The 14,996-nt window shown below is 40.9% G+C and overlaps 1 protein-coding gene across 6 annotated transcripts in view; it reads left to right on the plus strand.

Moving 5' to 3' along the window:
* Positions 1-14,996, plus strand: part of LOC143847818 (transducin family protein / WD-40 repeat family protein) — a 58,333-nt gene that overhangs the window by 10,691 nt on the left and 32,646 nt on the right. For all 6 annotated transcript variants that reach the window (XR_013235236.1, XM_077356593.1, XM_077356594.1 and 3 more), the window contains exons 2-4: positions 637-761; positions 4,307-4,391; positions 14,742-14,795. Coding sequence is in view for 5 of the 6 variants with exons in the window: in XM_077356593.1 (XP_077212708.1) it covers positions 637-761; positions 4,307-4,391; positions 14,742-14,795 (264 nt within the window). In the remaining variant the exon portion in view is untranslated. The remainder of the gene's footprint in view (positions 1-636; positions 762-4,306; positions 4,392-14,741; positions 14,796-14,996) is intronic.

The following is a 14,996-nucleotide window of genomic DNA, read 5'->3' on the forward strand; positions in this document are numbered from 1 at the left end:
GAGAGGAGAGAAAAATTATCTCCCCACTGACGCCCCAAGTATTTATTTACTTAATAAAGAGAAAATTACCTAAATGTCCCTATTCATCTAACCGGTGTAAAAAGGATCACAAACCAACCACCCTAACGATATACGCTTTGGACAGGCCTTAGTATGATGACTGTTGAACTTCTCACCTATTAATTTTTCTTATCCACTCAACTGGTAAAGATCACTGATTTTCAGACCCATCATAACATCTATGTGTTACAACAAGCTGCTTTCTCTCATTTGTTAAATAACTTTTGCAATTCAATGCAAAATTATATCTTGTTCCTTTTTACATTAATAGCTACATTTCAATACTGTAATAGTTCTTCAAAGCATGTTAAAGTGAAGTATTTAGTCGTTTATTTATTGTTCCATATAGTTCAAGAGTTTTTAACTACTTCCGCACTCTTTTCTTAGGCTATAGTCGATATTTCTTCTATTGGTATACATTTTGGATACGCATGTCTCATTGTGACAATATTGTCTAAGCTCCATTGCCGTTTATGGTAGAAACTGTTCGCATGGAGATACACTAAGCTATATTAGATTGCTTCTGCCTATCTTTACATCTGAAGAGGCTTTTTTCTAATTGATCTCTTAATCCAGCACAATGGGCAACATGGTCATATGCTAGACATGGATCTACACATTGCTCTCCACTATGGTATTCCGTCTACTGGATCAGTTTTGGCTTTTGATCCCATACAACGCCTCTTGGCCATTGGGACATTGTGAGTTAGAAGTTGTTCCTTTTTGCTGGTTTTACTGATTAGTGCATGTGATTTTAAGTTAGATTTAGCATTTAACATGGGTATGAATCCCTTAATGATATTTTAGGGAGCTTTTTCTTGAATGCCTTCTAGAGAGCTTAATTGTTTGTAAAAGAAAATGATAAAGTAGAGATCTTGACATCCAGAGTTTTTCCTTTTCTATTGAGATAGGGAAACACAATATTTAAATAAAACAAGAATTATAGAGAAAAATCTCTTACCTTGCTAAGCGTGGTTTACATATTAAGCATGCCATGTCAATTCCTCAAAGATTAAGTTGGAACCAAAATTTGCTAGTCTATCTATCACAACCTTGCTTCTTGTTTGTGCGACATCCCTCCTATTGAGGAAAAAAGGGATTGTGCTCCATTAAATGAGATTTTGAGAACATCTGCTCAAGAGGAGGGAAGGATTCCTTAGACCACCATCCGCCCAGGAGGAAGGAAGGATTCCTTAAACCATCAGATTTCCTTCAATCCATAAGGACCATAACATTCCATGCTGAACTAGTAACTTGCTCCATGCAAAAGCGTTTAATCATTGTCATCACTCACATTTGTATTCTTGGTTGGTTTGGCATAGAAGAATCATGGTTTTATATTTACACCGAAACCAACACGAAATGGCTGAAATGTTTCCATTTCCATATACACCAAAATCCAAACCGAAACGAATGAAATGCATAAACCAAAATCATGATTGTGTGGTATACTATATTACTATGTCGTGCATGCATGATGTATAGATATTTATATTAATTACATGTCAAAATTTCATATGTGCTAAATTAGCAGACATACACGACAGTGCATGTCATTAGGTGTTAGATGTTTTAAAACCTTTATGAATGATTGTCTTGCTTATGTGATTGTTTCTAGATGTGTATTTGTCTTTATTGTAGCATTCCCTAAAGCCTCATCTTTAAATTCTATCATTTGCATATGTTTCCGTATGCTTCCTTGATTTTATAGTATTTTCACTGAAATTTCCAACCGAGCCCGAAATGTTTCCGTTTCCGTGGCGACCGAAACTTAAAACGTTGAGAAGAATTTGATGCTTCCCGTCATAGTATAAAAGGCACCTCTTTGAGTAGCAAAGATGACTTCGAGTCCTAAAAAAGAAAATGTATTTCATTATTCAGGAATCAAAATTCCCCATTCCAAAATCTATCAGTTCCTATTGCTTTTAGATTTTAGAAGCGAAAATGAAGTTTTTTTTTTGCGCTTTGATCAGGCCATGACAGTTTGTTATACCTCGCTTTCCGTGGGAAGCTTAAGCCCCCATCAATGGAGGGTGCAAACCTCCTGACCCTGCAATTCCTCTCACAATTTCTGCTGTATTGAGAGATTCCAGTTCTTTTGCTGGAATCACAAGCGGGGCAAATCCATTTTAGGGTGAATGCCCTCATTTCGTGGCCGACAAGCAAGGGAAGGAGAAACTTATCGTCCCTTCAGACTCCACTAAACCTGCATTAGATATCTTATTAGATATTTTGAAAGATGTATTTTAGCTAGTTTCCTACCTACGAAGCCTGATCTATAGTTCTTCCTTCAGTGGGCTTAAAGGGTATAGAAATGTTAGTTCTCATTATCGGCATACGAGGATGAATTATTTTTAATCCAATGAGGTGATTCAAAAGGGGTTTTGAAGAGAATATTATGTAGAACAAACCCACAGAAGCTTAGAATTTGTGGAGAAGATTACATGGGTCAAAGTCATAAAAAATCAAGGTCGAAATTCTGGTTTTACTAATTGCTTAAACAATATGATTAATATTAATAAAAAATTTTGATGCAACCACTTAGGGGCTGTTTGGATACGCGGATTTTAGAATCCTTGTTTTCTTCAAAATTGTAGATGGGAGACAAGAGAAGAAAGAGACCAGCCGTCGATTTCTGATTTCTCGCCCTTCTTTCCGACAACAAGAGAGCAGCAGATTATCCCATGTTTCCAGGTTTTAGAAATCTCAGGATGTGGGAGAGATTTCTAAAACTTGGATTTTTTTAGTTTAAATCGAAGAAATGCTGTCAGGACAACATACAACAGCTTGATCATGAACCCTCTTTTACACTGTTTTCAAACAAAACCCTGGATTCTAAAATCCGCGTATCCAAATGGCCCCTTAACTTCCTTTAAAAACAATGTAATCAAGAGAAAAACTTTCAAAAATGCATTTTTTTGAATGGCAGCCAATTTTATTACTAAAAAGAGGATTGAGATGGTAAATACAGAGGAAACTAAAACAAAACAGAAGTGAACAAAGCTCAAAACAATAATGAGGAAATCAAGGCGGAAGGGAGTCAAACAACGCCAAATCTTCCATAGTGACTCCTGCTTTGGTGAGACTACATGCCACAGCATTGGCAGAATGACTAATGTGCTGGAAGACAATAGATGACGATCCCACCCAATCACGCATTTCATCAAAAAAATTAGCAAATCTCCAAGGGTGCAGTTGTTAGCCGTTAGCCATCGAATTACATTAAGGGAGTCCCATTCTACCCCCACATCATCCAACCGATCCCTGGCTAGCAACTTTAAACCTTGGAACACCGCTTTCACCCTCAACTTCAGAAGCGTCGGCCACCCCTATCGGACAGGCAAAAGCCCAAATCACCTCCCCAAGCTCTTTCCTCAAAACACCACCTATGCCAACCGGACTTGGATTCCCTAGACTAGAGCCATCGGAGTTCAGCTTTAATAAACCAGGCGCAGGGGGAAACCACTCCTGAAGAATTTTTTGCTTCCTCTCCATACCAAAGCAAACCTCTCTCCAACCTCCCCATAGATCGATGGCAGAGACGAACCTAAAACTTGGGAGAGCTTTATAATCTTTGGGATTTGCAAATCATAAAATAAATTAAACAACTACATATAAATCTATCTTAAATCAAGAAAGGGATTTTTTCCCCAAATCCCTTTCCTCTTCCTCCCCTACTCTTTCTTGTATTCTATTTTTTCTTTCAAAAAACCAGCATGAGATGTTTTTTCCTCCCCCTTTTTCTTTTTCTTTTTCATTTTATATTTTTCTTCAAGTGAGGTAGATCTTACATGGACACCTAGCATTTCAATTGTGATGAAGGTGACACCTAGCAATTTTAATGACGCCTAACAAACAAGGTCAACTCCAAACCATTATCTGTTAGGCCTTGATATGGATGGACCGTGCACAAAAATCCACTGCCATCTGATTATTCTAACCCTCCAATTTGCGGCTTTCAAATGCATGGTTAGAAAATAAAAAAAGCAACGGTTGACATTTGTCAAGAAAACCTCTGCAAATGAAAGGGTTATCATCTTATGATAGTTTTGCACGGTAAACTTTTAGTGCATAGCCCCATTTGCAGCGATGATTGCTGTGCTGCAAATGGATGATTGAAATCATTATGGCCATTTTACATTCATTGCTGTCAATCTGACAACTACGAATATAGGACTGGAAGTTTCTTTGAATCATGAACTTGTTCTTGCTATATGATGGAATTTTTTGGACTGGCTAACTGCAGGGATGGAAGAATAAAGGTGATTGGGGGTGATAATATTGAAGGCCTTCTCATATCCTCAAAGCAGTTGCCCTACAAAAGTTTGGAGGTTTGCAAGTTTAGGCCTATGCTAAAATTGAACGGTTGCATTTCACTTTTTGTTTGATGTATTTCTTTATAATTTGTTTTGGATTTATGTTGTGAATGCATTCTATTTGTTATAATAATAGCTCAATGTCATCGGAGGGTTCCAACTATCCGTAGGATTAGGGCACAGTCAGCTAAATGTGCATCTATTTACTTATGTTCTGTAAATGATTGTGATGCGTCTCATAATCCTGTCATTGCATTCAATCTGGTGATTTTTTTTTCCAACTGATGCTACGGAAGCATTCCTTCGAATTGACATTTATTTGGCTACATATTTAGAAGGGACATCGATGAAACTGCTATATTTGTTGATTTGAAGATATGGTTTTAGTTTGGGAGTAACACTTTATTTGCTGTGCACAGCCAGTGTTGCAATGGTTTTGTCTAACAAGAGTTTGATTTATACCGATGAAACTATAACCAGTGGATCGCTTTATGTCTTTACGTGCTTTGGTTGGTCTCTATCTGTTGTATTCATGCTTGCAAGCTGTAAAAGCTATTAGTGCAATATACCAATAGAGGAAATAGTATATCTTCTGTGGGAAAACTTTTTTTTTTGAAGAAGGTAGCCAATATTATTAAGAAGCAATGAAGACAGAGATGGTCAGTACAAAGATGAGCAAAGACAGAGCAAATCACAAGGCAAATAAAAACAATAATAAATCTAATCAAGGGGGAAGCGAATCATAGAGCGGTGCACATGCTTGAAGGCAATAGAGGAGGATCCCACCAAATCAATTATTTCGTCAAATAAATTATCAAACCTCCATGACGGCTTCTGATCACCCTTGAGCCATCGAATCACGTTCAAGGAATCCCCTTCTACCACCACTTTATAAAATCCTTTAATTGATCTAAGCCTCAAGCCTTGGTGCACTGCTCGCACCTCACCCTCAATTCTAAAGACTCCCCCAATTCCAGATGGGCATGGATTCTCCAAGCTAGAGCCATCAAAATTAACTTTTAGAAACCCAGGCTCAGGAGGATCTCAAGCTTGAATAACCTTTTGCTTCTACTCCACACTATTGCACACTTCGGTCCATCTTTCCCAAAGGTCATAGGCTGAGACAAATCTAAATAGACGGGAAGCTTTAACCCAAGAGATTGTTAAAGCAATGATTTTGATAAATAGTATAGTTGAATTTTTAGAGACCCCTTTAAAGACTCTTGCATTCCTTTCCTTCCATATCACCCAAACAGTAGCTAGAAAGCAAACATGCCATAGAACATTTCCTTTTCTTTTCCCGCTTCCCACCCAAGGAAAGGATTCATAAAATTCTCAGGAAACCCAACAAATGCTAAATCTACCAAGCGCTTTACTCCAAATCTCCCTTGCCATTTTACAATGAATAAGCAGATGATCCACAGATTCCCCCGCTTCAAGACAAAGCGCACAATGACCAACAATGAGAACCTTCCTCTTTCTAAGAAATTCCATTGTCTGAATCCCTCTTGTCTTCACCGTCTTGCTTTATGTAACCCCTTTCTAGCAATTCCAACAATCTACCGATGGATATAAGCTCTCGGTCAAAGCAATTCCAACAATCTTTTGTGGGAAAACATGTTTATTCACCGTTTATATTTGTCTTGTTTGGAGCTGATCGTAACTCTTAAGAGAAGAGAGAAGAGAGAAGAACGAGAGAAAATGTGAGTTGGGGCAGTTAGTTGGGGAATAACTCCCGCTCACTTATGTATTTATTTAAAAGCGAAAGAGTACAAAGACCAAAGTGCCCTTAGACACATATACACCTTCTAACACTCCCCTTCAAGCTGGAATGTATATATCATACATTCCTAGCTTGTTACAAATATCACTCAGCTTTGCCTTACTTAACGGCTTGGTAAACACATTAGCCAGTTGATCCACTGATCTAGTAAAAACGGTGCATATATTGCCCTTCTGGATTCTCTGACGGATGAAATGACAGTCCACCTCATTATGTTTGGTCTGCTCATGAAAGATCGGATTTGTAGCAATGTGAACTGCCGCCTTATTATCACAATATAACGAGAAGGAGAGGAATGAGCAAGGCCAATCTCTGACAAAAGGGAGCGCAACCAGATGTGCTCTCCACTCGTGTGTGCCATGACCCTATATTCATCTTCTGCACTGGATTTAGCTACGACGTCTTGTTTCTTGCTTTGCCATGACACCAAGTTACCTTCAACGAAGGTACAATATCCAGTGGTTGAACTCCTATCTCCTGGAGATCCTGTCCAATCTGCATCAGTTAACCCTTCTATCTTCTCATGACCATGCCTCTTCAACAATAAGCATCTCCCTGGAGCACCTTTCAAGTACCTGATAATCTGAAGCATCGTTGCCTAATGAGAGGTACGTGGTGAGTTTATATTACTAGCTCACTACCCCTAGGCTACAACAAATGAGATGTCTGGACGAGTGGCTGTGAGATATATAAGCTTGCCAACTAACCTCCTGTATCTGCCAGGTTCATCTAACTTGTCTACCTCCTCTTGAAGAAGTTTTACATTCAGATCCATAGGCGACACGGATCTTTGGTGGAAAACTCTTTCTGCAAGAAGGCCTTCTACTTATGTATGCCCACTGAGTCACTCCCAGTAATGATAATATCATCAACATGTACTATTAGAAGAACATATTCAACATTAGAGTGATGGCTAAAGGCCGAGTGATCATCCGCACATTGTTTTATGCTAAAATTGCATGACAGCATCACTGAATCTCCCAAACCATGCTCTAGAAGATTGCTCTATGCCATAAAGAGATTGTCGCAAGTGACAAACTGTGGAGGACAACTCCCCTTGAGCAACATACCCAGGAGGTTGCTCCATGTACTCCTCCTCAGTTAGGTCACTATGAAGAAAGGCGTTCTTCACATTCAACTGATAGAGGGGCCAACCATGGTTAACGGCTAGGGAGACTGACACGTGAACTAAAGGAATTTTGGCGACGACGGAGAAGGTCTCAATATAGTTGACCCCAAATGTCTACGTATACCCCTTTGCAACTAAGCGCGTCTTGAGGCGCTCAACTGTCCCATCTGGCAAGTATTTGATGGAGAAAACCTAGGGACACGCCACAGGCCGAGCACCCTAAGTAAGAAAAACCAAATCCGAAGTCTGATTGGCCTGGGCACCCATCTCAAGGTCCATAGCAGCGTGCCATCCTGGATGTGCAAGAGCCTCGGCCACAAAAGCGGCAAAGAAACAAAAGATAGAGAAGACATTATAGGAGTGATGATCATAAGAGACAAAGTTAGAAATAGGATATGCAGTAGAACGGGATCGAGTACGGGAAGCAATAGGAGAATCTACAGTAGCATCCGGAGAGGGAAGAAGAGGTACCTGAGACGGAGCAGCCGGTATCTCTGGCTGAGAAGACGGTGCCTTGAGCGTAGCGTGGGGGCCTTGGGCCTTGGACGCCATTGATAGACCTTCGTAGGAGCTCCAGGAGGGGCCGAAGTCACCTGCAATAGAGAGGAAGGCTCAACAGAATCAGGTAGAACAGGAAGATGGATAGGAACCTGAGAGTTGGGAACAATCTTATTGCTCTAAGCGGGAGCAGTAAAGAGGGAGACAGACTCAAAGAAGGTGACATCGGCGGAGTCAAATAAGTGGCCCTACCAAGGGCTATAACCCCGATAACCCTTCTAGGTACGACCCCAGAAAGACACATCTTTTCGCCCTAGGATCTAACTTATCGAGGCCATGAGAGAGATTGGAAAAAGCAAACACAACCAAAGATCCGTGGAGTGAGAGAAAGGGATCACGCTGAGGATGTAAGACGGATAAAGGAGGGGTACTATCAAGGACAGAGAAGGGAAACCGATTAGCTAAGAAACATGAGGTAAGGATGGCATCGCTCCAATAGGCTTTAGGGACCCGCATCTGAAAGAGAAGAGGGTGGGCCATATCAAGTAAATACCTCAATTTCCTCTCAGCTACACCATTTTGTTGAGAGGTGCAAGCACAAGAGGACTGACGCACAATTCCATGAGTGGATAAGAAGTCTTGAAATCCATTATGCAAATATTTAAGAGTACAATTATATTGATTAGTAATTTCTGCATGAAACGGGCGAAAAGCTTGAAAGACCTCTGAGCGGTCTTTAAGTAAAATAGCCATGTCATACGAGAAAAGTCATCAACAAAAATGTTAAAGTATCTATATCCAGAAAGAGACATAGTTCATGAGGGACCCCTTTTGAGTTAGTACATCATAATGTACCAACTCAAAAGGAGTCGAGACCGGACTAACAAGTCTGGAGGGAAAGGACCCACGATGGTGCTTCCCAAGTTCATAGGACTCGCACTAAAAGGACTGAACCGGACTAGAGACAACAGATGTCTGCTGAAGTCGCTGCAGGGAGGGATGTCCAAGGCGACAACGCCACTGATAGGCGTCGACGGAACTATGCAAAATGGCAGGAGAGGGGCTACAGTGAAGACAATAAAGCCCATTCACCTCATGACCCAAACCAAATGTCTTCCCAGTTGAGAGATCCTGAAAGACACAATAAGAAATGAAAAAAGAGACAGAGCAGTTAAGATTTGTAGTAAGTTTGCTAGCAGAAAGTAAATTAAAAGGGGACTTAGGAACACAAAGAACTGAGGACAATGTAAGTACAGGGTGTGGAGAAATAATACTAACACCGGAGATGGGAGTAGTGGCCCCTTCAGCAAAAGTTATAGAATGAGAGACAGAAGTAAAGGGCCGAAACGAACTTAGTGAAGCAGAATTACCTGTCATGTGGTTTGTGGTCCCGGAATCAATAATCCAAGAGCTGGAGCTAGTGAGAAGAGAGGCAGGTGAACTACCTTGCTGTGCAAAGCATGCAATAGATGGTCGGTTGCTCAGGTGCAGGCGCTGAAGCTTCTCATAGTCAGCCCTGAAGACAAGGAGAGAATCATCAGGCTTTGCTGGGCTGGCGGAGGTGGATGTAGAAGCATCAGGAAGACTGGCAACAGTGATGTGAGTAGAGTGCTGTGGACGAAGCTCAGGATATAAGACATAGCAAGTGTCCACATGATGTCCGACCACCTGATAGTGAGTGCAATAAGGGCGGCTACGCGCACCTGACGTGGCCGACCACCAAAATCTCAGCCCCACCATGGCCTCTACGACCTCCGTCACGGCCAAAAATACCACTACGGCTAGAACGGTCTCCACTACCATATGTTGCAAGCCCAGAACCATCGACAGATACACTATCCGAGGAACCACCCTGGACACACTGAAGGGCACGAGAGTAAATCTATGAGGGATGTAATGGAACCAGAGCCAATAATTTGCTGTCGAACGGATAGAAAGTCAGGGCCTAAGGCATCAAGGAAATGAATAACCCCGAGTTGCTCTCGTTGCCTGGCTAGAACAGTCAAATCAGCCATGAGGGGTATAACGACATCTAGCTGATGGCAGAGTGAAACAAACTGACTATAGAAGGCAGCTAGAGGGGTATCACCACACTGGAGGCGCATCCACTCCGAGTAGGTAGCACAAATGTGAGGGAGGGTATCAACACCAGAATAGAGGACAACTGTATGCTCCAAAATTTCTTTGATGTCTTGAGGCACATCATCGTGCCAGCGACATGAGGCGCCATGCTCTGCCAGAGAAGAGTGCGGATCAGGGCATCATCCTGCCGCTACCGGGCTTAGGAGGGGTCCGTGGAAGGAGGAGGATCACGCTCAATGAAATCAACCTTACCTCGAGCAAGGAGGTAGGTTTCAACGGCCATACGCCAATTCAGATAATTGAACCCGTCGAGTTTGACCGTAGTCATATGTGTGAAAGATGTCTCCACAGAAGGAGAATAACTAGATGAGGAAGCCGAAGGTGGAGGAGTCGAGCTGACAGTAGGGATAGTGCTGAGAGGAGGATCCATGAAGACATAGAGAAGGGGACTCTCAACCACAACAACGATAGGGGAATAATAGAAAAAGAAGAATCACTAGACGGGCCAGAATCATACCACGGCTCCGAAGATGACTGATAGCAGAAGGATACATAATAATGCTATCAAGAGAGAGGAGGGAGACTATCAAAGGGAATCAGAGCCGCGAGAAGAAATAAAATGAGGTGAAAATGATTTAGGCCATGAAGAAGAAGGACTTTAAGGGAGGTAGATTAGAGGATATTTAAAGGATTAAGGTATGATCTTAGGTTAGAGTGCTTAGGAATGTATGTGGGTAGGGTTACGGTGAGGTGGAGGGGGGGTGAGGGCTTAGGGATGTATGTGGGTAGGGTTACGGCAAGGATGGAGGGAGAAGGAGGTTTTGGGTGGAGTCTAGGGAGGGTTCTGACTAAGATGGAGGGAGAGGGAGGTGTCGGGTGGAGGCTAGGGAGGGTTACAACGAGGATGGAGGGAGAGGGAGGGGTCGTGTGGAGGCGTCACGTGGGGGGCTGGGGATGGAGGGAGGTGGAGGGTTACGACGAGGGTGGAGAGAGGCGGGGGCTTCAGGTGGAGGTTGGGGAGGGTGTAGTCGGGGAAGGGGGAGGAGGAAGAGGCGGTGGCGGGTTGGGTCAAGGAGGTGGAAGGAGGAGTCGGGTGAGGGTGGGGTGGGTTTGGCTAGGGTTAGGGTTCGGACCAAGGAAGAAGAAGAAGAAGCGGAGGAGGAACAATGGTCTTCCTTAGGGGATCAAAACCCTAGGGCTCTGATACCATGTTAAGAGGAGAGAAGAGAGAAGAATGAGAGAAAAGGTGAGTTGGGAAATAACTCCCCCTCACTTGTGTATTTATATAAAAGTGAAAGGTTACAAAGACCAAAGTGCCCTTAGGCACATATAGACCTTGTAACACTAACCAAAACATACCTACTAAAACAATGAAAACAGACAGTGAGCTACCTTTGTAGTTAGTGATACAGAAGTAGCAGATTTATGTTCTAGGGATTTTTTCCCTTAATGTATCCCTGATTACGTTTCCTGAAATAATGACAATAGACAGTGGGCTGCCTGAAGTCATTGCATGGGTGCTATTGTAATTAGTGTCTTACTGATACAGAAGCTGCATATTTTAAGTTATTATTTCTCGTGTTTACGTGTCCCTGATTAATTCTCTTGATGGGTACTGTTTTTCTAATTTACCATTTACAAGGTGGGAAGAGAAGGTACCATTCAAAAAAAAAAGATGGGAAGAGAAGGTGAGGACCCTTTTCCTATGCTATTTTTCTTTTTGAGTAGACATGAGCCACATGGCAGTAGACTTCACAAATCTTATCCTTCTGGTATGGGATGAATTTATCAAGAAAACATGAAAGGAAAATCCAGTTTGTTCCAATTTTGAACTGGAAAAGGATCTTTGCGTGACTCTATGGATGTATGGACGCCAGCCATATGATTGATGTCATCGTCATGGAATAGATCAAGTGCTATATTTTGGATCCTTCTTTAAGATGATTTCACAAGTTGTACATTTACATTAAGGGCTGCTTCATGTTCGATGGTGGTTACGGAAGTTACCTAACACATTGATGGAAACAAGAACTTAGTTTTTCTAGAATGGGCTTTGAGATTTGATATGGGTAATGGAGAAACCATTTTCTTTTGGTTAGACAGTGGAGTTGAGATTCACCTTTTGCTGCTCATTTTAAATTTCTTTGTGAAATCTCTTAGACCTATGAGTTTTAGTCTCAGATTGCTTTAGATCAATCTGGGTGTAAAGCCATTACGGGTCACCAATTTTTTAGCGATTTTTTTTGGATGGTATTAAATTTTTAGCGAATGATTATTGTTGAGACTTTAAAGGATATTATTGATATAAATTTAGGGAAGTGATACCCCCCCCCACCTCGCTCTTTTTTTTTTTACGTGAGACAGCCAGCAGCAGTGTATCTATGACTGCAGATGGGCTGTTGTACTTCACGTGGGAAGGATTCAACAGGCCTGATTGCCACATACACTGGCGCTGGCTGTCCCATGCAAAGAGAAGGGGCGAATTTATCATTTCCCTAATTGCATTGTCTTTGATGAAGTTTTTTGTTTGTTCGTTATGGGTCTCATAGAAGAGGTTGTTTGGGCTTTCAACTCAGGGGTTGATTTTCAAGGAAATCCTATTATACTTTGATTTACCCTGAAAATATTTGGGTCTCGTGCCAATAAATTTTGTTTTGATCCATCTTACTTGGGTTGTGACTTTTATGTTGCTTTCAATGCATGGAATTCTTCTACATGCAGTCAACTTTAAAACAAGACTTGATCATCTCCTTGGGTTGTGACTTTTATGTTGCTTGCAATACATGAAATTCTTCTTCATGCAATCAACTTTAAAACAACTGATATGAATCCATGACAGCCAAGAGAAAAAGAGAGAAGGACAAGATCAAGAAAAGAGAATCATGATCAAGATCAAGAGAAAAGATCATGATCAATATCAAGAAAAGGAGAAAGATACAGATAGAAAGGAGCACGATTTATTAACACATGGAGGGGAAGTTAGGATATTGGATAGAGAAGTTTCAAGACTACAATCCCGCCAGAGGGAGGGAGAGAGGGGCTGTCATCCAGTTCTTGAATTTAGATTCAATCCTTTCTACCAACTTTATCCCAGACATGAGAGCTTAGGCTGTCATCCTTTAAGAGAAGGCCGAGTACTTACTGGAAGGGAGGTGGCATTAAAATCTAGAACAATAGGAAAAGAGTCTGTTAACTAGGCCGCCAAGGATCTCAATTAAAGCTTTCAAAATATTAATTTGGGACGTTTATTCTTCGACATCTTAGTAAAGACAATGGTATCATCCACATATTTGTAAATGGGAGATAGCCGAGTCATCTGCACTAGTGTCAATTACACAAAGGAAACCATAATTCACAACTTTAGAAAGGATATATCCAATGTTTTCAGCTGACAAAGTGAAGAGGGGGACAAAGGATCACCTTGCCTAAGGCCTCTGGAAGCATAAAAATGACTAAATTGACCTTCATTAATTACAATGGAAAAGTGAACCATGGATTGGATATACACCACTGAATCCATTTTGTCCAATTGAAACCTAATCCATTTTTCTAATGTCCATAAGCAATGGTCCTCCAACCATTGGCTTTTCCTTGTCTAACTTACGGAGCATGCCTGAGGAGCTAGATTTTTTTGGTAGAATTAATAACCTTGTTGGAAACAACAATGGCAGCAATGGGTTTGGCAGCAAGGGTCATGTAAGGTCATGTACTCATGTAATCCTTCATGGGAAGGTGTTGGGATGTGAGAGGTCAAGTGATCTGATCAGATGGTGTTTGAAAGATGTTCATCTCTGCTAGTTTTTATGAGTGGTAGCTGTCATGTTTTTTTTTACCCTGCTATATGTGAGAAATTATATATATATATATATATATATATATATATATATATATATATCGCATATAATAAAGTACTGATAAAGTATGCCATTCAATAAAAAGTTACTAATAAAGTTTAGTGCATTTGTGCTCATAACTCATGATATTCAAATTAACTTGGTACTTGCCCTTGTGGTAAATGGCTTGCAGATTCAAAATAATCCATGCGTAACATCTCAGCGGGGCTTTGTAATCCTTATATTTTAGTGCGTTTGTGCGCATAACTCATGATATTCAAATTAACTTGGTTCTTGCCCTTGTGGTAAAGGCTTGCAAACTCAAAATAATCCATGAGTAACATCTCAATGGGGCTTTGTAATCCTTATATAGCATTTATTGTGCGCTCCGGGGTTCACAAGTATCTGTTAGAGGATGAAATCGTCCAATTTGAGTGGCCATACATTTGATTGTGAAAAATTGATATTTGTGGTGCTTAGTTTCATTGACACATTGAACTTCTCATTATGAGAATATTGTATTTATGTAAATCTTGAAAATAAAATATCATTATTTTATTTAGGAGATGATATTGCATCAAGTGTATTTTCTTTCTTCCCCATCAGCTTCTGATCCAGTACATCTGGTACTTATTGGATCGTGGGCCCCATCATTGATGTGCGCCATAGCCCGAGAATCACATCAAACAGATGTTCCTAACCATCTGAACTTAGAAATTCTGCCCGGTGTTGTGATGTCAGATATTTTTTCTAACCATCCATTTGGACTCCCCAAGATCTCTGCCCTGATGGTGAGGACCATCAGTAGGATTTTTGGGCTATGGCCCATCCACTGCGAGGCCGACCAGATGAGTGGTCCTGATTCCTACATGTGTGCAACATCTACCAGATTGTAGCCACTAATAAGTAAAAGGCGAAAAGGTTGCCACTATACTTTCCCATCATGCGTAGGCTAATAGTGAGACGTAGTGTTCCTTTGTTTAATTACTATGCTTTTAGTAAAATTTCATTTGTAATATTTTCATATTATCTTTTGGCAGTTCCTGCACAACCAAGGATACCTTGTGAGCATCTCAAATGAAAATGATATCCAGGTATTTCTTTTCTAGTAACTCTCCAATTGCTATTTTTTGGGAAACATTTCAATTTACATGAACATTCTCATTTTCTTGCTTATTCATAAATGCAAAACATTTCCATTGACATGGGCATTCTCATTTTCTTGGTGATTGAATCAAGAGCTTTGAATTTGGAATTGGCGTTTTGGAAATTATCGGGGATAAAATCTATCACAA

The sequence above is a fragment of the Tasmannia lanceolata genome, unplaced genomic scaffold (genome assembly GCF_043159265.1).
Source record: "Tasmannia lanceolata isolate RefF3 unplaced genomic scaffold, GAP_Taslan_0.1 ptg000016l, whole genome shotgun sequence".
Lineage (NCBI taxonomy): Eukaryota > Viridiplantae > Streptophyta > Magnoliopsida > Canellales > Winteraceae > Tasmannia > Tasmannia lanceolata.